The following is a 26,274-nucleotide window of genomic DNA, read 5'->3' on the forward strand; positions in this document are numbered from 1 at the left end:
TTTTCTACAAAGTTGTTGTTCATCTCCTTTTGCTGCACCCTATTTTCTATCTATCAAATCATAACCACAGTATAATAATCTAATTATCTACCCAAGTGTATTTTTAACAGGAGCCCGAGTGTGGAAGACACATTCCACTAAGGATTATACAAAGGGGAAATGAGATTTTAAAGATTGGCATCAATGATCTCCTGAGGCCTGAAGGAAGTATTTCTTCGGGATATATATGTAACAAATGTCCTCAGATTTGTTTCCCATTGAAAGGGCTGACACACGTTCTTATGCCACAAAGTTTACATTACAGTACAGTACTTAGTCCTGAAACTATACTGCAACATTTCAACATTTCTAGAAACACAGAGCCAGATCTTTACCATTCCAGCTGATGAACTGGAGATGACAGGCTATATAAAATTTCCTACCTGCCTCAACATCACATAAAATAACCTGTTGTTTAAATCAGCCTTGATAATAACTAACTAAATGGTTCGTATAAAGATGATCCCTATGATGGTGTTGCTGTTACTGCAATAACTAGATAACATTAAGAAGCATACACTGTGAAAATCATACACACCACTAAACATTTAGTTTTTCTGAAGTATCACTGAGTCAGAGCAATGTTCTACCAAATGCAAACTGTGGAGCAGATCCTTGAAGAAGGGACCAAACCAAAGTTCCAGTGTGGAGCTGCATCATAAAGCAAGTAGACTCTTTCTCCCCAATCGGCCAAAATCTGTATAGATTGAATGTCTTCTGGGAGAAAGCTGTCACCAAATCACAGGTGTGTAGGGCCTGTAGCAGCAGGAGTGGCAGGGTAGACTCACTGTCCCGACACTTTGTTGTTGCAGCTTACTGTATTTTTCGCCCTATAGGACACACTTTTTCCACTCCAAAAATGAAGGGGAAATGTGTGTGCGTCCTATGGGGCGAATGCAGGCTCCTTGGCTTCAGCGATAGCAACGGGAAGCCTCCGAAGCCTGCGCTCCCCCCCACCGTCAGCCCCACAAGCTGGGGGGGCAGCGGGAAGCCACGTGATGCCTTAGCACTGCTCCCCGACCCCGCTTTGAGGCTGGCAGTGGGGGAAAGCAGCGCTTCCCCCCACCGCCAGCCCCACAAGCTGGGGGGCAGCGGGAAGGCGCGCAACGCCTAAGCGCTGCTCCCCGACCCGGCTTTGAGGCTGGGGGGGGGGGGGAAGCAGCGCTTCCCCCCACTGCCAGCTCCACAAGCTGGGTCGAAAAGCCCGCAGGAGCCGCGCGCTCTTTAAAGGGTGCGCGGCTTCTGCGGGATTTTCTATGAGGTGGGGGAATTCCCCAAGGAGGGAGAAGGGACTGACTGGCCGAGTCAGTCCCTTCTCCCTCCTGTAGGCTTTTGCAGGAGATGGGGGAATTGTTACAATACTTCCCAGACTACTGAAAAATGTCATGGATCCACACCTCCTTGCCAACTGAGAAATCCACAAAATCTTCTTAAATCTGAATCAACACTCACAAGGCATTTAAATATCGTGTTTCAATGAGCTTCATGTCCGTTCATTCATAATCAAATATAAATACAGTACTGCCAAAGTGCATTGAGTAGACATTGTTTCACTGTTCCACGTTCATTTTAGTCAAAACTAAAAAAGTTAGACAAATAGTTCAACTGGCTCAGAACTATTTATACTGCAGCTTGCCAGTGTGGCTCCCTCCACTACAACTCTTATCAGCCCCAGCCAGCATTGCCAACAGTCAGAGATGATGGGTTTTGTAATCTAATAATATGTGGAGGGCTTAATGTTGGCTAACCCTGGTCTATACACTGGCTGATAGTTGCTCAAATACGGACAATGCCTATACTTCACTGTTATTGGCAAGCGATGCAAGCATTTTAGAGAAATGAGGAAAGAAACGGATAGATTTGAGCACAAAAGGACCTTCAATCTGCAGGACAGAACTGAACTGTTAACAAAATGCTATATCTTGATCAAAGAACCAACCAAACCCCAGTGCAAAGGTACAAGTGGAAGAAGCGAAAGGCAACACACCATCTGTTCTCCCCAGTCTAGAGCCCCCTTGTGACGTACAGCAGGAAAGACTGACGGGAGGTTAGCAAAGACCCCGCTCCCATATGGCTGAAAGGATTGGTCCCACTGGTCTACCTCCATTGTCATCTGTGGCAGAAACACTTTTCAACTGCCCACATATTCAGACAGTGTGGGGAAGGGCTCTCCTCACCTACAAATGTAGGTGAATAGACCACCCCAACACAAGGAGCGGCCCTGACTGAGCCAGTATCCCTCCTGATTGAGAAAACCAGTGCTATTTTACTAGAAAAAGAGGTGCCAGAACTCACCATGAACGCCACCCTTGTTCTCTCAGAATGGCAATGGCACCCAACCTGAGAGGTGCCAAAACTGAGTTCCGGCGAGTTCCGGCTGAAAAGAAGCCCTGGCTTTAGGATACCTGGGGAGGGCTAAAGTATCTCACCAGGGGCTACTACCAAGTTTGCTGAGGAGTTTTATATTGAAGGTTAACACTCAATTGTTACACCACAGATCCCTCCTTGTGTTCACCTGCCTCTTTCACCTTATACAGGAGGAAGAGAAGGGGCATGGGGCTCAGAATACTGCTAGCACAGAAATGTGCCCTCTGCATGCAGCCTACAGCACAATGACAAAATTCAGAGATACGAGTGGAACAAGGGTAGGGTATGCTGGAGCTTGTTTCACCAGCAGATCACAGAGACTTGGCTCAACATCCTGCACACAATAGCCTTCAAAAGTGACAAAAGGGACTTAGGAGCTATGTTCAACAGCATGGAGATTCTCCCAAAGCTTAGCTAGTTGTTATTTATTTGTAGACGTGCTGCCATCAAACAACTATACTTGTCTTTGTTGTTACTAGTTCAAACAAAACAAGGATGGGAAATAGTCCAAGCAATGCTGTAACTTTGATGGCCTCAAAGACAGAACGGAGGTGGGATAAAATTCTTCCTGAAGAAACACAGTGTGATCTTGAGCGTTACTCATTATCAACATGTCCACCTCCTCGCTTGCAAAAAAAAAAAATCCTATGTGCCTACCTTCGGAAGCCTTTGACAGATAAAGCAAAATGTCCTGAAATCAGCCCAATCCATACTTCTCAAAACCCAAGATTAATCACTAACATATAAGCACAGAGGAAATGAAAAGAATCTGTCTCTTCGGTGCCCTCACACATGGTCAGGAGAAGAAGGGAGTTCCAACTGTGGAAGCAGACATATATTTAAAGTGCACCCTGTCGCTGACTTGAAAGGAAGAGGCAAAACCTGAATAGCTAACAAAGAAAGCCATTCACACTCATGAGGCTAGAAGCACTGTTGCTAATTTCAGACAAGTGTGTTGTTCCATTCACTTCTAAGGGCAATAGTTTTAAAAACTATTATGCTTGACAATGACAAAAAAAAGAAAATGATGCATGAATAGGCCTTTATGCAAGCCAATACATAATGTCCAGAAAAAAATATACAGCGGTATTCATAAGCAGAGTCTGTTGTGGTTTCAAATATCTCAACTAGATTATTTTATTGTCACGCTGAGATGCAACCCATTGAAAGCAACCATGTGAATCTTCAAACTGAAATGAAAGTCTACAAAACTAGGGAAGTTTTACAAAAAGGTTGTGCATCTCAGCTAACATTGTTCACCCATCAGTCAGTTAAATTTATCTAAACCAATTCACTGATGACCAGAGTGGCAGAAGTTATCAATCCTTCCCAAGTGGTTACCACTTCTCTCCCACAGGAAGTATTCAGTTACCGTTAAAATGTGTATGTTAATTTGTTTAGATTATGCAGGTATTAAGTATTTTACTGCCTAGCGCTAACAAAAAGACTGAATCGATTCCAAAAGCACACACACACACACAGGGGAGGGGGGAGAGGAAGAGGAGACTTCGAGCTGAGATTGAGACATTTGTCATCTCAGACATTAAGGTTGTTTTCAAATGTCACATTTAACTTATGGCCCTCTCTTAGCACCTACCAATTAATCAATTTTTATACTTTTGGTAGGCATCCTAGAAAATATCAGAGCTCCTCTGCTGCACTTCCTGCTTGCCATAATGACGGCAGGACTCAAACATTCAGCGCAGCAAAATTTTGCCTTACCTAAAATGATCATTAATTACAATTTGCATCAAATATTATCACTAAGTATTCATACCAATCTGCCAATAATAGCTTGGTAAATATGTTTGTACTATTGTATCCACATAAATCTCTTAAGACATTTGAACTGTCAAAATGCATTCATCTGTTGTTTAGTACTCTGAGTGGAGGTGGATAAGAGAGATCCAGTCACCGGTGCACCTTGGGACCACCACCCACGTATTGTGGCGAGCAGGTGATTTGACACCTCCTCCTGCTTTTGCAAACCTGCCCCCCCCCAACCGCCTTCATCAATCAACATACATAGCTGGTAGGTTGGGTTCAGTTTGGCAGGTTGCAACTTTTGAAGGTCTGATATAAATCAATACTACAGAATAAAAAATGGCTGACTGCGTTTCAACAAATAGTACGGAAGCTGCCAAAGGTTTCCAGTGAATACCACAACTGTTAATCTGAAGAAGGATCTGCTTCCAACCTTCCAACAGTTTTGACTTCACCCCCAAAGGCGCAATTCCTCCATTGTCTCCAGAGACGGGCGGATGCCAGCAGCAACTCTGCAAAGTACGGGGTGTTGTTGTTTTGCCACCCCAGTGAATATATACAGAGCGCTGCACATCTTTCCCAAGGCTTTTTCGGCAGTACAAAACATGTACAAGGTTGCTATATGTAAAACAGGCAGAGCAACCCAAACCTCCAATCCACTGTAGTTGGCAGGAAGACCCCCCCCCCCCCGGAAAGAAGCACCCCAATGTTTCCAAACAGTGGGTGGGCAGAAACTGGTGGTGGCAGCATCCCTGCCAACTGCACCCCCTGTGCCAGGGGGGAGGCACAGCCAGCAAACAACGCGCTGGATCCTGAGCCATCTCTGCAGTTGTCATGTGTAGGGTGCAGTTCAGACCTCTTCACTGTGCCAGTCTACGAGCTAGCACAGCAAAGGGACATTTTCTCTCTCTCCCCTCCCCCAGAGGCGTACCAAGGGTACCTTGCGCCCTTGGCAGGGAGCTGTATTACCCAACCACCATCCCAAAAAAATGCTTTACCACACACCTTTGTGTTATGGTGCGAGAAGGATGGGAAGCTCTTCCCACATTTGATCTTGCCATGACAGCAATGGCACGTTGCAGCACACACAACTATACACTCTATAGTCCAATAGGTGATTTTGGGGGGAGCAGGTCTGCACCCCTGGCAGGGGCTGCTTTCACCAACCCCTAGATACGCCTCTGCCCCTTCCATGCCTTCCAGTCTGGTCAGCACAAGCAACAGATCTGTGGCCCCGAGACTTTCAATATATTATTGTGAAATGCATGCATATTTAAGTCAAATGGATCTGATGTAGGCATATTGTCTCACCTTCGCGCAAACTAAAGGTGTAAACAAATGTACTTAATCGAAGCTGCCAAGCAGCTTGTTTTCTTTGCATTTTGCTACTAAAGACATTGTTATGTACTAAGCTTGGATCCTAGAACAATAGGCAAGTAGGATCCTAGAATGCAACAACTGATTGGCTTGCAGGAAAAGACCAATCAGGCTCCAGGAGGAAGTTAATCAGCCTATTAGGCTGGTAGGTTCGTAGAATGCAACAACTGCAGGAAAAGACCAATCAGGCTCCAGGAGGGAAGCAGAATCAGCCAATTAAATGGGACTCATTGTGTAAATAATAATTTGTGTAAATAATATATATAAAAGCCTGAGGTTTGGAGGGCAATTCAATCACTGTTATGCAAGCTGCAATACAGAGCATGAAATCACTACAGGACTCAGAGTATATTTCAGACATACCCTGACACTTCTATATCATTTTTTTACAGATACAGAACAACGCTAATCCTTCAGTCTCTTGTAAGAACTGGAAAACCAATAAAACATCAAAAGGGCCATGGTACGTCAAACGAAAGGACAGCCACTTATTTTGGCATTTACAAGTTGAGTTCTTGAAACAATACAGAATCACAGAATTGTAGAGTTGCAAGCAAGCCCAGGGGCCAATCCAGTCCAACCCCCTGCAATGCAGGAATCTCAACTAAAGAGCATCCACCACAGATGGCCCATCCAACCTCAGCTTAATATGAAAGAACTATGCTGGGCTCAAGGTGCAAAAAGGATTTGATTTCAAAAGATTTTCCAAAAAATGGTAAAACTATTGAAAGGTTTGTGTACTAATTACTCCTAACTTTTGAGTCTGATATATTGTCTGTCCTCTGGGCAAGTTAGCTTTAACAATACTAACATCCAATCCATATTATTGAGATTCTCCCATTTCAGAACCACGACTAGCAATGCAGCTGCTAGCATTAGCTGACGCAAAGTCCTAGAACAGTGCAGTTCCTGAATCCTAAGCCAAACCATTTGCTAGAGAGGGGCTTGATCTGAACCCTTCAGTTGCACTAACCTGAGGTTGGCACAGCCAAACCAGACAAGAACCACCATTTCCATCCTGTCAGCCGCGTTAAGTTGGCAGGACTTTTGAGGGCAGTGGTGGTTCCACCACTCTGAACAACTCCTGGGCCGTTAGGGTTGCTATGCCCCTAAAATAAACACCTGAAAACCAATGAAGTGAAAAGGTGAACTCAATTGTTCAAGCAGAATTTGATCATACTAGGAAACCTGAGAAACACCATCAACACATCACAAGGAATAGACTTTAATTTTAAGATAATTTAATGTGTTGGCTGTTCATGCTCCAATTAACTCTGGCTACAATCCCATGCACATCTACCTGCGAGTAAACCCCACTGAATACAGTGAGACTTATTTCCGAGTAAGCATGCACAGAATTGCAGTCATGCTGCGATACAACACACTGAACAAAGCTTGCATGGCCATAACCAGATAAAAAGAATTGAGCCACAAAATCCCTGACCCAGACCTTTTAAATATGCATACCACACGTTTTCATGCACATATTGTGAATGTAAATATTGTGTGCTTTATAATTGTTTTATACTTGCAAATAGCTTAGAAACCATCTTGACAATTATGGGGGATATAAATTGATAGTAACGTTTTCTCTCAAACATATGTCAAAAGTGGCCAGACAGGTGCAGTCAACCACAATGAAGAATGTTCAACAATGTCTGAAATTCTTTGCAGTAGAGAGAACAATCTTCTTCTCTCTTTGGTGGTCAAGCTAGATGAGAACATTCCAGTGCTCTTTAAAAGGAATGAGGCCAGTGATCACCTGCCTTGAAATGATTCCCATGACAGGACTGTAAGACTTACTTGATATTTTATAATTCAGGTAACCCAGGCTGCTTCATGATGGAGTTAAAAGTGGGGAGAAAATACTGAGTGCCAGTGATGGCTATCTGCTTTAAATGTGGCTTATGATATAGTCAGTACAGTGGTACCTCGGGTTACATACGCTTCAGGTTACATACGCTTCAGGTTACAGACTCCGCTAACCCAGAAATAGTACCTCGGGTTAAGAATTTTGCTTTAGGATGAGAACAGAAATTGCACAGCGGCAGCGGGAGGCCCCATTAGCTAAAGTGGTGCTTCAGGTTAAGAACAGTTTCAGGTTAAGAACAGACCTCCAGAACGAATTAAGTACTTAACCCCAGGTACCACTGTAAAGCCAACGCAGAACCTAAGCAAAGTTTTCTTTAGCTGCCAGTGTCATATTGATCAACTGACTACAGGCAAACTGTTTTAGGCGTGACAGATATGAGCAGAGTGCTGAACCCGGAATTGACCTGAAAACGTCATCAAATATGTCCCTAAAAGGATGGGGCAGGCGCAGAACAGAGTGTTTCAATTGCACGATTCCATGCAAGTATGCAATGATTCAGAACACAAACACACACACCCCAATCTGGGGTTGCCTGTAGTGGCTTCCTAAGACTACTTGGCAATCTCAAAGCAGCTGTCTCTGGTTCACAAAACTGTGACTGTGTGCCTCACAGTAACAACTTCCAAGGAGGGGTGTTTTTAATCATCTTCAGGACATACAGGCAGCAACTGTTTTAGGTGCATGTGATATGGGCATGACTGTGCGCACACACACATCGCGCCAAACCCAGAAGCGACCCAAAAATGTCATGAAAAGGGGTGGAACAAGGCCGGGGCAGAACAGGGTCTTTGCAGGTTTTCTCAATGGTGTTTCAAATATGTGTGATTTCATTTAGACGTGTGGTGCCTTGCAATGTAACTCTCGCATAATCTGGGAGTTGCCTGTATTCCAAAGGACTTTAATCACTGTACCTTTCTTTCGGTGCCTTCCACTGTCCTGAAATGGCCAGGTTCTGGATTCAGGATGAGAAAAAGAACAACAGAACCTTTCACCCCTCACCTAAGCCAAAATTTCCTACAGGCACATGGTCCTGAGCTACTTTGTTAAAGGTAAAGGTAAAGGGACCCCTGACCATTAGGTCCCATCATGGCCGACTCTGGGGTTGCGGCGCTCATCTCGCTTTATTGGCCGAGGGAGCTGGTGTACAGCTTCCGCGTCATGTGGCCAGCATGACTAAGCCGCTTCTGGCGAACTAGAGCAGCACACATAAACACCATTTACCTTCCCGCCAGAGCGGTACCTATTTATCTACTTGCACTTTGACATGCTTTCGAACTGCTAGGTTGGTAGGAGCAGGGATCGAGCAACGGGAGCTCACTCCGTCGCGAGGATTCGAACCGCCGACCTTCGGATCGGCAAGTCCTAGGCTCTGTGGTTTAACCCACAGCACCACCCGCGTCCCTGAGCTACTTGGTTAGGCTGTACCAATTTATTCCAGATTCTATTGCGGCTTCGTGTACATAACTGGATTTTCGCTTTCTATAAAACAATGGGGCATCCCACATCCTCATGAGAGCCATGGGAGTAAAGCTCAGGTCAGGGTGTGGATGTCATTAAAAAATGACATATTTAGGCTGAAATCCTATACTACACATTTTCATCAAGGAGATAACCTATGTATTCTTCATTGCCTGCACCCCAATATTCTGTAGTTTATTAAGAATCTTCTAAGTTTACAAGAAAATTGCAAGAAGTTTTGCTAAGTTTGGCAAAATATGAAAATTGTGGAGGTGATGACTATATGACAAAATCCTGTCCCTTCCCCATTCCCCACCCTGGCACATGAAGAATCTATTTATTAAATGCATATCCTGTCTTCATTTAATTCAGGGCTGTGTAGGTATGCCAAGAAGTCTCGTATCTGGGCACTGACCACAGAAATGCCTAATTCGTTTTAACATGCATCTTTAGACCAGTATGGAACTACTCCAGCAGTCCGAAAACTTACTGTAGTTTCTTTTAAATGACAAGAAATACAAGTTTCCTTTGGGTTAATCTTACATTCAGGTTGTGTCAGCTAAAGTAATGCAAATGATTCGGGGTCAAATTCTGAAAGGCTTTCCTTAGTCCACTGCATTTGGTAGAATTTTGCAGGAGTAAGCACTTAAAAAGGGGAAAAAATTTAAGAGGGGGGGCCCTTGAGCTAAAGGCCAGCAGGTTTAGCTCTTCACTATCTAAAAGAAAAATAAACACGGTTGGTCTTTGATCTGCCAAAAACCTAACACTGCAAGAAGACAAATATGAGGGGAAAGCTCAAAACAATACTACTTCAGGTCACAAAGCCCAGAAGGAAAGGGAGAAAAGGGCTTTACTGTTATTGCTATTTGCTGTCTCCCCTCAAATGACTGTTCTAATTTCCTGTAGAACACATGGAAAGTAAATCTGGATTAAAGTGGAATTGTGTTACTCAAATTTCTAGTTAGCTCAATATATAAAAGAAGGGAAGTCTTTCATGGACCTGGAAGTGTTAAATAGATTGCACGTCTATCTTAGCTTAAGTCTCCTTAGATGCCCAGTACCTGTTTGTCTTCAGTTTTGCAGCTTAATAATTGGCTGTAACTTTAACCACTGGCAAAGTGGAATTTACCGTAAGTCTAACCAGGTGTCATCTAGTTACTGCTTTCAACGTGTAACTGAAATTGTCCTATTCTTGTCCTATTCTCCACTTTAAGTGATTACTTAGCAAATTCCTGATACGCTTCCCTGCTTGGGACATAGAAAAAGAGTAAATTATTAAAGAAAGATTAAGGGAAGTACAAAAACCAAGCACCATTTATTCAAAAATACATCACCGATAAAGATTCTCTAGTTAAATGATATTTAATTTGCTGTCAACCTATTAAAAGACTTGCAAACAGCTTTTTTATCTTCTTCTGGGGAAAACCCCCATAAAATTAGACAAATAGTTTATAACCTTTTGCTATACTTATTTTGAGTAAGAGGGAATCTGAACTGCTATTCTTAACACCCACCAATGTTCTAAACAATTTTAAAAGAATTAAGGAGAAATCTAAACAATACTGACTATTAATGACAGAAATATTAGCCTAGTACTCGATACTCTTGAATAAAGCAAATACAAAATTGCTATCACCACAATGAGAGCAAATTGTAAAAATTACTACATTTATTCAACACAAAATGGTAGTATTTATTAAAATTTTATGCTGCTTAATATAAAAAAGAATCTAAGATATTTACATAAAAACTGTGAAAATACAACAACATTCAATCTAATTTCCTAAAAGCTGGGGAAAAGTAAAATGATACATCACAACTAAAAGTTAGCAGGATACAAAACAATAAATTTAAACATTTAATATCCTTTATATCCTTCCCCCCTGTTGAGTTAGATCCTTCATCCTTGATCAAAATCAAATCTCCATTACAGACTTTCCACAAGAGTACAGGACATAGCCCAGTGCATAGCAGTTTATTTGGCTCAAGGCTTACTAAAAGTCCTTTATAATATAGATTTTTTCCCATACTAGAATGGAACAGCACAACTCCAGAGAACATAATGGGCTGGTTCAAACAGAACTGGAAACTATGGCTTCCTGCTATGTGAAAGAGTTGTAGACTCATGAATGCCCCCACACCAGAAGACGAAATTGGAAATCTACATCCAATTTTATCAAACCATGACCAAGCCAGTATCAAACCATTGTTTTGGATTCCAGCTTGTTCACAAACCCATAGGTTAAGCAAACTATGGTTCAACTTATTTGGGTGCAAGGAAGGGCTGTGAAGAGTTTACAGCTGGAAGTGGTGGCTACTCATTCAGAGATTCAGATGTTCTATCATCTGAGTAAATACAAACCAGACAACCCTGGCTGTCTTGTTGTCTGTGGCATTGGCACTATCACAGTGGGGATTTTTAGTTACAGACTTAATTTACAAGCTGTGTGCTGCTATCCCTAGTTATTTACTGAGATAAGCATACCTGAGATAACAATAGCCCATTAACTATCTTCCACAGAATGCTATTCCAACAACCTTAGATGCCGAAGTTCTGTACACTAACATCCCCCACAAAGATGGGCTACTAGGGATACTAGCCTTGATGCTGCCACAGCACATCTGGATAGCATGCTTTCCCACTGTGTCCTCACCCGCCATTATTTATGAGTATGGTTATAGGGTTTTAAGTTAAATGCATTGCAATTGACACCAAACATGGTTCCACCGTGCCAACAATTCATTTCCCAGTACCTCATGCTTACCGGAGATATGCTTGGCATCATCTAGATCAGCGGTTCTCAACCTGTGGGTCCACAGATGTTGTTGAACTACAACTCCCATCACCCCTAGCTAGCAAGGCCAGAGCTCAGGGATGATGGGAGTTGTAATCCAACAACATCTGGGGTCCCACAGGTTGAGAACCGCTGATCTAGACCCATCATCTAGGTTCCACCAGAATTCAACCCATCCTCAACCTGAGCTTGGAACGATCCATTCAGCAAGTTAATTTTCCAAGCACCATGATGCAGTTATGAGGACAACCATCACCTAATACCATAAACTTACTAACCACCAGTGCTTTTCTTTTCAGGGGGTAGTCAAGGGCACATCTTTATGTTGTGTGGCACTTACTGTAACGACTTCATGGTGAGTACTTGCACCTATTTTTCTAGGGGGGGGGGAGCACTGCTAACCACCACACATCAGCTTGTTTTCAACTATCACACAATCCATCAACTACAGTCATGCTCTACAACACAACTACATTTGTTACAGCTCATCAGACAAGAGCTAGCACTAGAACAACAGGGTGTCTTAAAACTGCAGTAGTCACCCAATTAAGTTAAGAATCTGATTGAGAAGCTCAGACTGGTGCTCAAGAGAAAACAATTATGACAGGTCCAGAAGAAAAATTGACAAAACATTTCTTGTCAATCACAGGCCCCAGCCAAAATGTAACTACAACCCATTCAGAGTGATACTTCTCCTTCAAATGCCTTGGGGAGGAGACCAGCTCTCATTCACAGACTGGCCCCTATGCTAAAATGGCTACTCACCTACAACTATTTAACAAAGATGCAAACCCAGGAACTAAGCTCTGGAACAAACTCAGAGGCAGACTCTGTTCCCATATTTATTCAGGTAACGCTATGACAATACATGGCAACATCTGCCATACTATCACGAGGTTCATTCACCTGATCAACACCCAATGTGTTCACATATGCAATCGCCTGCCATGATGCCTACATAAATAAAACAAGCCAATGTTTCAACACAAGCTAATAAATGGGCACAATTCTGAAATGACTTAATTAAGAGCTTCTGTCTTCCAGAAGGAGAATATTTCAGTCTCCCCTCAAAGGGCACTCTGCTGCTGACTTGAAAGTCAACATGGTTCAACAAGATGACTTTAAAAAGAGGCTCACATTCAAAACTGCTGAACGAGAATTTGTCAGGAAGTTCTAGCCTAGATGGATCATTCAAAATTATAGTTCACAACAGCTGTTGAATTAGGATAGCATAGCTAAATGTTTAACATTGCTGTTGGGAATGCCATTGTGAATGGGTCAGTCTGTTTTTTTATCTTGTATACCAGAAGTTGGCAGTTAGTGTACTGAGATCTCTTGATAGCTTTCTGGGTAGATAATGTACAAATTTCCGATTTCCAATTATTTAACATGAACAACACAAAAGCTTTCCTGATTTGAGGAAGGGGGTGAGGAGTGGATTTTTGTGTGAGCCTTATAGTGTGGTACTCAATTATCTTTTATGAGTAGGCCCACTGAAATTAATGGATTTGTGTTAGCCATGTTCATTCATTTCAATGGGTCTACTCCGAGTGTAACTGTTGCATGGGGTGGAGGGGAGGAGATGAGAAGATTCAGTAGCAAGGGTAGGAAAAAGGTTCCACACACACACCAGTCCCTTACCTCCCTGGCACCTTCACTGAAGAGGACTCAGGGCTGGCAGCCTTGAATCTGAGATTTTTGTACTGTACTTACATTACTGTACTGTACTTACATTTTGTACTGTACTCTCTGGAAGAAGGTCCAGAGAGAGGAAAGGTAAAAGGCACCCTGTTCTTTTTCTCCCTTCTAAAACATCCCTGCATAGTACAAAGAGATTTGTTCTAAAGAACATACTTTCCCCACCACAACCAATGCTTCCCCCAGACAATTTGTTAGGAGCCAGGCTAATTTCCTCTTTCCTTACTACTACTGCACTACTTTCTCAATTGCCACCACAACATTCTGAGCATCCTGCAAACTCACAGGTCACGGGAACCTCTTAGAAAGTTTAACGTTTTGTTTTCCTTTTAATTCACAAACTGACTTCTGTATACATATGTATCCTCCCTACTATTATTATTTTTTTGAATATTTTTTTTACTGATATTCCACTTGTAAAATATACAAACTTAAACTGCATAACAGCATGCAACCTACATGAGTGTAGGTAACATAAACAAAAGAAAAAATAAAAATAAAAGACTTGCGTTTTATAAACTGGATCAAGAGGGAAAAGAGATGGAACAGTTACAATAACAGTTTATTTTAGTTACACGTATCCTTTAGACTGGCAAACACAGGTAAGTAACATTGTAAGCATGTCAGTGATTTGGTTTTACATATTTTTGTTTTCATCTTTGAATAACTGGCCAGAAACAGTCAAATTAACAAGGGGGGGGGGGGAGATAAAGTAAAGTATATACACCACACTACATTCATTGTAAAAAAAACTACAGGTCCTGCTCTGCCATATGTGTAATTCAGATGAATAGTTTCCTGCTTTGCGTTATACAGAATGGTGTAATATCCAATACTTGGCATCTACACGACAAAAGCTTATATATGTTTATACTTCTCAGAGTCGAATTCTGCTCTTAACCATGAATAAGAGACAACTTAGGGACTAGCTCTTCTGGACAGAATCCAGATGGGATTTGCATTTAATTAGGAATTCCAGATTCTCACCATGGTTCCCACTTCTGAAAATGGAGCATTTTTCAGAGCATGTCATACCTAACTCATGCCTGGTTTAAAAAAATGGCTTTAAGGAGGTCGGAGGTCAGATTCCAGGCGATGCCCACGGGGGTCTCGGACAATAGGTTCCCATATGACGGACTCTGCATATGTGGGCCAGCCACAGGTGGAAGACAGCATGCATTACTTGTTAATCTGTCTTTTTTATAGGGATTAAAGAGACTGATTTCGGAAACCTTTGCTAATTAGGCTTACTAAGGCAGAAATGGTTCCCTTTATTTTGAGCGACGCCAACAGATTTGTGACACATAAAAGTGGCGCTTTGAAAGAATCATAGATGGACGGGACCATGAGGTTCATCTAGTCTAACCCCTTGAATGCAGGAATCTTTCACCCAACAACACAGGGCTCAAACCCATGACCCTGAGATTAAGAGTCTCAGGCTCTACTGACTGAGGTATCCCGTGATCACACAGAGAGAGAGAGAATATTGCAATAAGTTGCACTGGAGATTCAAAGGTCTAACAGAAGTTAAGCTAGGTACAGTATAAGCTAGCAGGTGACACTTATGAACTCTGACTCCCTTGCTTTACATAATTGATTGTGCGCAGTATGTTATGGTTCACAGTTTGGCAATTTGTAATGTTATAGGTAAAGGTAAAGGAACCCCTGACCATTAGGTCCAGTTGTGGCCGACTCTGGGGTTGCGGCGCTCATTTCGCTCTATAGGCTGAGGGAGTCGGCGTTTGTCCGCAGACAGCTTCTAGGTCATGTGGCCAGCATGACTAAGCAGCTTCTGGCGAACCAGACCAGCACACGGAAACGCCATTTACCTTCCCCCGGAGTGGTACCTATTTATCTACTTGCACTTTGACGTGCTTTCGAACCGCTAGGTTGGCAGGAGCTGGGACCATGCAACGGGAGCTCACCCCGTTGCGGGGATTCGAACCGCCAACCTTCTGATCGGCAAGTCCTAGGCTCTGTGGTTTAACCCACAGCGCCACCTGCATCCCATTTGTAATGTTATAGCCTTTAGTTAATAATAAATAATAGTAATAGTAATAACAGCAACAACAACCATTTTATTATTTATGCCGCGCTCATCTGCATCTGTCTGGGTTTCCCCAGCCACTCTGGGCAGCTTACAACACATATAAAACCACAGAAAAACATCAAACATTAAAAACTTCCCTATACAGGGCTGCCTTCAGATGTATTCCAGAAGTCGTGCAGTTGTTTATCTCTACAACATCTGACAGGAGGGCATTCCGCAGGGTGGGTGCCACTCCCGAAAAGGCCCTCTCTGATTGGTTCCCTGTAACTTCACTTTTCACAGTGAAGACCCTCTTTTCACAGCCAGAAGACCCTCTTAAACTCATTGGCATATACTTGTGTAATTAATAAAATTGTGGTAGACTGCACAAAAAATGTCCCATTTCTTTTTTCTCTTTTGCCACTTTTAATTTTTGTGTTAGTTTTTCCAGCAGTGCTGCCTGCCATACAACGTTATACTACTGCTCTGTGTTGTAAAGATTTCCAGGGTCTGCCTATGGTTCCTTATTTGTGATTTGCTCCGTGTCCTGACCATATAAATTGAGTAACGCCAAGCCAAGGGCCATAGGAATTATCTGTGCCATAATCAGTGATCTCTCTCCAAATATATGCTTCCAAAGTTTTTCTACTCTCTGGCACACTCCTGACACAGGGCACTCCCATCCAAAGTAGAAAATGTTGGTACATAGCTATACTAGGGCATCCTGTACATGGGACAGCTATTTGGTTTTATATAGGATAGATGCCTAGGAGTTAAATACCATCCCGTGTACAATCTTGAAAGTTCTTTCCCTGGTTGTTGCTGAAAGAACTTATATGATGCTTTTGGCCATAGTTTATTCTGTTCCTCTTCTTCTATGCCATTCCAGTTTGAATTCCCACCAACTTTTCAAAGTTTGTTGAGGACAGAATTGTGATTCTATAATTTATCTACATATAAATGAGATCAGACCCTTTATCATTGTGTTTTCTCCCATGACTATTTTCTCATATGCCGTTAATTGTCTCATAGCTTTTTTAAAAAAAAATCTGTACATTTGTTAAGGAGGATCTTAATTGGTGCCCCAATAGCCATGAAATTTGAACATTCTCCAGTTGAGTTTATAACTCAAGTTACTGTCAGCGGCTGTCCTTTGTAATATGCTTTTTTTAAAAAATACAACTGTTTTTCTTTCCCCACAGCCACATTGTAAGATCTATACTTATTTTCAAAAAGCAGGTGGCAATGAAGTGAAATTAAAGGAGAAAGACCCAACGCTAAGACCTTTGCCCATTATATTCAAATTATAAATGTTGTATGCCAGTGGTTTTCAACCAGTGTGCTGTGACACCCTGGGGTGCCTTGAATGATGGTCGAGGTGCTGCGGGCAACACTGGCCTCTGTCCCTCTTTCCTTCCTTCCCTCCCTCCTCTGACACCCTCTCATGTCTCTGCCTCCCAAAGGCTTGCACAGCTATTTGTTGCAGCAGCCCTGGCTACAAGCTCCCCAGGCAAATGGTGCCTCTGGGGCTGGCCAGGGGGTGCTGGTTGCCAGGAGCTTTGAGAGGCTGCCAGCTGTGCAGGCAAGGGGTGACAAAACTGACCCCCCACAGGGGTACCGCAGAAATAATGTACAGTTGAACAAGGGAGCCATGGACTCAAAAAGGTTGAAAACCTCTGTTGTAAGCATTTCATGTTCACGTAAACATGAACAGATCCGTAAACCAATGTTTCCTATGTTCCTAGCTTACTCAGCAAACTTTGTGGTCGAGCAAGAATTTGAACCCAGGCCTCTGAAGGAGCATCTCCACCCGCACTCCAGCCCAGACACTGAGGTCCAGCTCTGAGGGCTTTCTGGTGGTTCCCTCACTGCAAGCAGTGAGGTTACAGGGAACCAGGCAGAGAGCCTTCTCGGTAGTGGTACCTGCCCTGTGGAACGCCCTCCCATCAGATGTCAAGTAAATAAACAAATATCTGACTTTTAGACGACATGTGAATGCAGCCCTGTTTAGGAAAGTTTTTAATGTTTGATGTTTTATCGTGTTTTTGATATTCTGTTGGGAGCCACCCAGAGTAGCTGGAGAATCCCAGCCAGATGAGTAGGGTATAAATAATAAATTACATTATTATTATTATTATTAATTATTATCATCATCATCATTGGTCTAAATCCAGCACTATAACCACTACACCATACTGGCGATAAATATCACAGACTTACTACCCCCCCCCCCGCCAATCACACATGCGCATACCAAGAATGTTGCATTTGGGATAATATATTAACATGACTTAAACCTACAAAATGTGTCTCTGAGGCCTGATGCGATGCTCAGAGCCCAGAATTTTCCACACAAGTAAGGTTTGGGAATGAAAATGCCCTCTCAGCAGTGTTAGGGGGAGAGGGGAGGGGGCCCTGAAAATTCAAAGACATGCCAGCCCTTCCTTGGCTCCAGACATTAATGAAAATAATAACTGCAAGGAATTAGCTTCCTGCCCATGTTGACCTTCTCAGTGGGACCTTTTGCAGGTATCTGCCTCCCCCCTCGGAAAGAGGGTGCTGTTAGCAGCAGTTGCTGTATAATTACTTACTTGATTCCTTCTAAGGAGCTTAGGCTAAGAGTTGAGCAAAAAAAGCAGATTAACAGTTTGAATGCACCCACACAATCCACACACACACACACACTGGTGGCTGGAGGGGGCACTCCCCAGGCCTACAGATGTGCCCCAATAAATCTAGTCCTAATCCCGCTTCAACAATGGGGTTTTCATTAATTGTAGGGTAATTACGCTTTGCTTGTGCGGGAGGCCAGAGAGGGAGAGGGGCAGGGAGGAAGGGTCTGCCGTTACAAGGTGGGAATGAGGCTGGGGGAGATAGAGCTCCTCCATCCTCAACAGTCAGATTAGTACCAGGGGATGAAGAGGAGGAGGAGGTGGTGGTGATGCGGCCAAAGGCTCTGCCAGTCACATGCTTCCCGGAGTTGCCTAGCAACAGCAAAGCTCAGAGAAAAAGTTCTCTCCCGCAACTTCAAATCTGCCAGGGAGAGAGCCTGACCGATGGGAAGGGGGCTTATTATTCCGCTTTGGACAAAAACAACCACCCTTCTTTGCTTTGCAAAAAGGAAACGCACAAACACAACCCCTCCAGCGTACAAATTTGCACAAATTTCCCTCCAATACATACATTGTATATGTATATGTATATGTATATGTATATGTATATGTATATGTATATGTATATGTACCGGTATATATTTCATTGCAACTAAAAATCGCGCGCGCACACCGGTCCAAAGCCACCCCACTGCAAGACGATGGTAAGCGGATGCACCTTGCAGCAGCAAAAAAACAAAACCGCCCTCACTGCCCTCGTGCGCGCGCGATTTAGAGTTAAAATGAATCTATGCCCAAAATATATATATATATATTTAGAAATTGCAAAGCCAACCGACGGCCGTCCGCACGCGCGACTAGCACCAGCTCGGCCCGCAACAGTTACAAAACTGTTGAGAGGATGAACTCGCGAACCCAAACGCGGGCTGGCTGAGCGCGCGCGAGGCTGGGGGCGGGTCCGGGTGCGAATTCGGCGCGCCTTTGAGCGAGCGCGCTTGTGAGGAAAATCCCTCCTCGGCGATGGAAGAAGCTGGAGCCCGCTTCTTTGTCGCTTGTCAAGCGCGTCCACTGTTGGGAGGGAGAAAGTTAATTCTCCATAGATGCGTGCAGAGGACCCGCTAGGTGGAAAAAACTAAAGGAGAGCAAGCCCCCTCCCCCCCCCAACCCTCAGTCTTCTCTTTCTCCCCTCCACCATAAAGACAGGGAGAGAACTTGCCTGCCTCCTCCCTTAAAAAAAACACCACTTAAAAGTTGTGGGGTTCCCCCTGGAGCTGCAAAGGCGCGCGGGGGGGGGGGCTTACCTTGGCAGGCAGCTTGCAAGATGCATGCAGCGAGCAAGGCGAGCACTTGGCAGGCAGCGGCTGCTCCGCCGTCCAGGCGCCGTCGAGGTCCCATCTGCGCGGGGATGCTTGCAGGGAGCCCACGCAGCTGGCCGGGCTTGGCGAGGAAGGCGCGCTTCTGCAAGCACCTCTCGGGCTGCTCTCTCTCTCTCTCCCCGCCCGCCCTGTCTTTCCTGATCCCGCTAGTTGCAGAAGAAAGGCGCGCTCGTCAGCTGAGGCATCGCTTGGCCTCGACGCTCCCACCCTCTCCAGACATTGCATAAAGCTCTTTATACCCGCCGGCCCCGGAACTAGCATGAGGCATTTTGCTCCAGGCCCGGGAAGCCCGGGCAGCGCTTGCCCCTCCCTTCAGTTGCACTTTGCAACCGGGGCGTGCGGAGATGCAACTTTGCAAGCGAAACTTCCAAGTCGCTTCCTGCAGGGTCCCTGGCCTTTGCAGCAGGAGCCGTGTGGGGCAAGAATTACGACCCAACAATACTGAGAAAGTTTCAAGTGGGACTTTTTCGCGAGGAGCTGCTCCCCTCAAAGAAAGCTTGTCAAGGGTGGGGGTGAAGGCAAGATTTTTTTGGAGGGGGGGGTCGTTTCAAATGGGAGAGTTTTAATTTCATTCCAGTCATCATCATAGTTCCTTATACAACAGCTGCAATATTTTATTTGTGTTGACACATTAAATGATTTATAAAACTACAGGTGAGGATCTCAAACTATACCAGTAAGGTTTTGGAACACAGAAATAAAGAAAACCATCAATTCTCACATAATTCCAAATTATAGAATTTGGTATTTGAATGATTGATTGTATTATAAATTGGTATTGTTATAATGAGGCTGTTATTGGATGATAATTGAAAATTAATTTTAAAAATTATAAAAAGAAATTGGAGAGTTTTCTTTTGAAAGTATGAAATGCTTTATAAATGGTTCCTAAGTGGCAGCTGGGCAGCTAGCCGGCCATAGAGGGGTGCTTAAAATGTGTGATACAGCCCCAACACGAATACCCCATACAAAGTACTGTTATGTTAATGTTATTGTTTCAGTGGACCTTCATCTATGGGTTCAGTGACATGTTTTCCCAACGTACATTGTCTTCACATGACTAAATTTGCTTCTGTTATGCCCACCTGCACATTTTCAAACCAGCTGTATTATTCCCAAATCTGTCCTGGTGTGACCTGTGTCATTTCTCACTCTCCCCCCCCCCCCCCACACATTCCCCATTTTCCATCTCTCTCCCCCTGCACACACACACGCCCCAACATGATGAATAGGGAATAACTAAATAGCCCTAGAGCTATGGAAGAAAGGGTAGCTGAAGGAAAGCAGTTTTGAGAAACCTAAAATGTATGTGCATCCTTGCACAGTCAAGTACGGAGAATGCTGGTTCTTGTGAATTCAGAATGTACATCTTCATTAACAGATAGGATTACGTACTCCGATGTTATTCTTGTTTTAAGGAAAGAGCTCTCCAGGACTGTAGTTATAAATTATTTTTGTGAAAGATTGTTGCAACAATTGGCGTCACTGACCATGGGCGTAGCCGGGATTTTTGTTGGGGCGAGCAAGCTTTTGTGGAGGGGGTGCCAGAACCTCACATTTATATTGTTTTTATTGATGGGGGCAGCTGCCCCCCCCCCTTGGCTATGCTCATGTCACTGACAGTTTTTCATTAGTGATCCTCAGGTGTTTGCAAAAATTTCAGGGATTACTGTGGAGGGTGGGGATGCAGTTTAGTGGTAGAACAGTGCTTTGTTTGCAGACGGTTCAAGGTTCAATCCCTGGCACTTCCAGAGAGACCTCTGTGAGACACTTTGAGGCTTAGCTGATATACATCAACCCAGAGGGTAGGATTCTAAACTCTCAATTGTGGATTGTGGCCCATACTTAATATATAGCACATCAAAAATATGAATGCACCCTGGTAACTACTGCTAAATCAGATTAGTTTACTATGAAAATAAAACAAATGTATGTAGTTACTACAAGGGACGCGGGTGGCGCTGTGGGTAAAAGCCTCAGCACTTAGGGCTTGCCGATCAAAAGGTCGGCAGTTCGAATCCCCGCAGCGGGGTGCACTCCCGTTGCTCGGTCCCAGCGCCTGCCAACCTAGCAGTTCGAAAGCACCCCCGGGTGCAAGTAGATAAATAGGGACCGCTTACTAGCGGGAAGGTAAATGGCGTTTCTGTGTGCGGCTCTGGCTCGCCAGATGCAGCTTTGTCACGCTGGCCACGTGACCCGGAAGTGTCTCCGGACAGCGCTGGCCCCCGGCCTCTTAAGTGAGAGGGCGCACAACCCTAGAGTCTGTCAAGACTGGCCCGTACGGGCAGGGGTACCTTTACCTTTACCTTTATGTAGTTACTACAGTTATTAAAAATGAATCTCTGTTTCGGTGGATATTTGGTTGTGTGTCCCCTCCCCATGGCCATCAGTTGTTAAAATCTTAATGATTTATGCTGGTCTTCAGAACGTAATGGAAATGGTCTTACTGAACTCTTTTTGCTGTCTGTTTTTACTATTGTAATGTGTTGTCGTGATTTTAGAATTGTAATGTCAGTGGTGCTTGTGTGTTGTAATTTATAGAGCTTGTTAGCCACCCTGGGCTCTCTTGTGAGGAAGGGTGGGATACAACACAGTGTGCATCACCCACAGAGTATCCAACACAATGGGAAACATTCTTTCCGAGTCTCAGGTGTTTCCTGTTAATACAAGGTGTGGGGTGGCTGTCAAAACTAGAAACTAATTTCCAGCCCAGAAACCCTTTCCTCTGGAGTTTGTTACTCATTAAATTACTCCAAGATCACACTCAAATTAAGTAGATCGTAGACTGCAGCTAGCATGAGCAAGTGGATGAGATCTACATTATGGCTGTCAACCTAGTTCATGCCTGCAGGCACCTTGAGTTCTTCTCTGCATGATTACTGTACGCTTGTTGATTGGCAGCTCTATCCTATGTGCAGCATTATGAAAGTTCTGCACAACTCTGCTGTGTTTTTTTCGTCCTCCCTGCCCCATCTCTTCCTATCCCACTAGTTGCAGAAGAAAGGCACGCTCATCGGCTGAGGCTTCAAGTTTTCTATATACACCCACCCTCCAGACATTGCATAAAGCTCTTTATACCTGCCGGCCCCAGGCACAAGCATGACACATGTTGCTCTTCTTTGGTGACCCATACATACATGGAATGTCACAGCCATCCGGTTGCATCTAACCTTAGCTGAATTTAGTTCTTAAACAATTACATTCTCCTGTGGTTAACATCGCAGAAGGGAAGGGCGTCTGTTGCCAAGACTTGTTTTTTGTTGTCTGATGTAGAGAGGTATGTAACCTTGGGTTACATACTCTTCAGGTTACATACGCTTCAGGTTACAGTCTCCGCTAACCCAGAAATAGTGCTTCAGGTTAAGAACTTTGCTTCAGGATGAGAACAGAAATTGTGCTCCAGTGGAGCGGTGGCAGCGGGAGGCCCCATTAACTAAAGTGGTGCTTCAGGTTAAGAACAGTTTCAGGTTAAGAACAGACCTCCGGAACGAATTAAGTACTTAACCCGAGGTACCACTGTATATCCTTTAGAACATCCAAATTTCTTACCAAGGCTTTAAAAATTCATGTAATAAAACTGAAAGGGGAAATGGGAAATGATTTATTCTGTAAAGGTTGTGGAGTAGAAAGGCAAACCACTATTATTAGCAGTATTATTGTTATTCTTATTTTTATGTGCGTAATGGCTGCTCGCTAAACACAATAAATCAAACTGAACTGAATTTAGTTCTGGTTGAAATCAGTAGGACTTGACCTAGTTGTTACTAACGTCATTCAGCTAACCTAGTCTGGTTCCAGCCTATCAAGTGATTAACACGCATGTGTGAACCTGCCCATATTCAACGAAGCACAAGACACTTAATTATTTCTCTTCCTTTTTTACATGCACATCTAAATACAGAAGCCTTGGATGGTAAAATTATTTAAATATTCTTAATTTTTCTGGTTAAATGTATATACAACTTAGGAATTTTTGTTTTGTGTTTTGGTTAACTGAGCTTGACACTCCAAACCTGCAGTTCAATGCACAGGAATAAGGTCTGTTCTTTGAAGGAAACAGTTGCAGATGACTGTACAGTGGTGCCCCGCAAGACGAATGCCTCGCAAGACGAAAAACTCGCTAGACGAAAGGGTTTTCCGTTTTTTGAGGTGCTTCCCAAGACGAATTTCCCTATGGGCTTGCTTTGCAAGACGAAAACGTCTTGCGAGTTCTTGCGAGTTTGTTTCCTTTTTCTTAAAGCCGCTAAGCCGTTAATAGCCACTAAGCCGCTAATAGCCGTGCTTCGCAAGACGAAAAAACCGCAAGATGAAGAGACTCGCGGAACGGATTAATTTCGTCTTGTGAGGCACCACTGTAATTTGATGTCACCATGTGGAAGACAGACCTCCTGGCCCAGGAAAATAAAGGGCAGACGTGTTACAGAACGTCACAATTTGGGTATGCATTAAATTTTGGCAAAAAGTGGTATATTTATTAATCAACAACAGAAATGCCGCCTTTACAGCGATGCAACTTGCTGAAACCTTAAAAATTGCTGAGGTGTGTGCATTTTAAACCTAAATCTGAGAACTCTGACCAAAATAGGATGCCTCTGCTAATACGTGCTCCAAAGAGTAATACTTGGTTATATTACTTTTTATGATTCCTTATGCTCTCGGGCCATATCCAGGGCTGTTAACTTGTGGGGGGGGGGGAGGTTCACACGATCGAACTTCCCTGCTGGATGTTCCAAACGCAAGGAAGAGCCCATGCAAAATTATACCCTTTCAAATGTCAAGACAGCTGGGAACTGTTGGTTATTTACTGGAGGGCCCTTGTCTCTCAAAATCCCAGACTCCCTCTTCTTTCTGCCTTGATCGCACCCTCAAGGACTCTCTAATAACCTCTCAGGCGTTTCCATTAGAGCAGGGAGAAGGGAAAGCAGAAGGGAAAAGAGCAAGAGTGTGCAAGGTTTTCAGCAGGGGTTGTGATTTATGCAGGTTCAGGGCTGCTTGGGTAGTGGTACGACACAGCACCGGGGTCAAGCCACAAGAAACACTGGGGGCAGATCAGAATATTCAATGAGCTTCCTGGCACCTCTGAATCACAAAGAAGGGATCAGATCTCTCCATCACAAGATCTAGAGCTGCTGAGAGGGGAAGGGGAGGAGGGGGGAGGGAGGGGCTCTCCAAATCTCTCTCTGCCTGCCGGCCTGTCTCCATTCTCTACAGGCCAACAGCTCCTGAAACATTCCTTTCTGCCCCGAAGGGCTTTATTCCCCCTGCTATTGTTGTTTGCTTTGTCTTGCAGGGTTGCCACTGGAATTCTTGTCATGGTTTCACAGCAAGGCACAGGCGGCTGGAGGGGTAAGCTGGCCAGACCAAAGCAGCTGCAGTGCGAGTCTTAACAACAACAAGAAAAATCCTAAATCAGGGGTGGGGAGAGGCAGGAATCCATTGACAGCAGCCAATCTTGCCCACCCCCGTTGATCCCCACAGAAAAAAAAAGTTGCAATGGTCACAGGTTGGCTACATGGAACCTGGCAGGTGAGCATGGCCAGAGAAGTCCCAAGTTGCCCACTTTGCACGAGCACGTGGGTTTTAAGGAAGGGGTTGTTATTATTTTTACACGACCCAGGAAATTGAAGATCTGAAGTCTTGAAAGACTCGCCGTTAAGAATCATAGAATTGTATGGCAGTATGGTCGCATAAAATGTAGAGTTGGATGGGTTATCTAGTCCAACCCCCTGCGATGCAGGAATCCCAACTAAATAATCTGTGACAGGTGCCATTCAACCTCTGCTTAAAGATCTCCAAGAAAGGAAAGTCCACAATCTTCCAAGGGAGACCGTTCCGGTGTCAAACAGCTCTTGCTGTCAGAAAGTTTTTCCTGGTGTTTAGCCAGAATATCCTTTCTTGTAACTTAAAGCCATTGAAGTCTCTGCGGGAGCTGGTGATCTTACCTGGGAAATGGGGAAGGCTGTCTTTAGGTGACCCGGAAAAACTGCAGACAAACGCCAGCTCCCTTGGCCTGTAAAGCGAGATGAGCGCTGCAACCGTTTGCGACCGGACTTAACTGTCAGGGGTCCTTTAACTTTACCTTTATAGGACAAGAGAGGCGCCCAGGATTCCAAACACGGCAGTGAGAGATATCTTTTCCATTGAGGAGTATGCTGTGTGTTTAGGAATGTGATGCCTGCTTGCTAGCTTTTCTGCAACATCTGAAGGCCACGTTGAAAAAGGAAAAAGATTTCTCCCCTTTCTCCTTTGCAGGCTGTTGAAAGGAAATGGAATGTTCCCTGGCCATGTGCTGTGTGGCTTCCTCTGAGCGCATGTCACTCAAAGGCAAATTAAAAGGCAGTGTAAATATTCTTTGGCAGAAATCAAATAAGCATACAAGTGTAATGCCATTTTTTCGCATTAGAAATTTGCAGAAAATGTGTTCCAGTTTTATTTCAGCACATGAACACATCTATTGGATTAGATGACCCTTGGAGTCCCTTCCAATTCTACAGTTCTATGATTGTATGAAAATAGCTTGTTAGTACAGTCAAGAGTCAGAGGATGGTTTTCTAGGAATGATTTTATCCAGATACCAATAGCTCCTGTCTTCTGGAATAAACCTGTCTTGGAAGGGAACAGGGATGGAATTGTGATTCAAGGTACCTCTTTGAGAGAACAAGCAACATTATATTGTAATTTTATGTTGTGAACTGCTCTGAGATCTATGGGCATAGGGCAGTGTACAATTTGATAAATTAAAAATTATATATATATACCTGTACATTAAAACACACTATAATCCATTTAATGAAGACACCAGCTACAAAATTATTGGATACATGGCTACGGTACTTACAATTTCTTACTTCTTTAAAAAAAAAAGAAGTAACATTCAACATTAAGT

The 26,274-nt window shown here is 43.8% G+C and overlaps 1 protein-coding gene across 2 annotated transcripts in view; it reads right to left on the minus strand.

The window, feature by feature from the left end:
- Window positions 1–19,516, minus strand: part of LRP2 (LDL receptor related protein 2) — a 146,523-nt gene extending 127,007 nt beyond the window's left edge. Inside the window, exon 1 of one of the 2 annotated variants that reach the window (XM_077936987.1) lies at window positions 19,314–19,516. In XM_077936987.1, coding sequence (XP_077793113.1) covers window positions 19,314–19,407 — 94 coding nt within the window. In that variant the 5' untranslated portion in view covers window positions 19,408–19,516. The remainder of the gene's footprint in view (window positions 1–19,313) is intronic. The other variant, XM_077936994.1, reaches the window with a different exon arrangement.
- Between the last annotated feature and the right edge of the window lie 6,758 nt (window positions 19,517–26,274).

The sequence above is a fragment of the Podarcis muralis genome, chromosome 1 (assembly GCF_964188315.1).
Source record: "Podarcis muralis chromosome 1, rPodMur119.hap1.1, whole genome shotgun sequence".
Lineage (NCBI taxonomy): Eukaryota > Metazoa > Chordata > Lepidosauria > Squamata > Lacertidae > Podarcis > Podarcis muralis.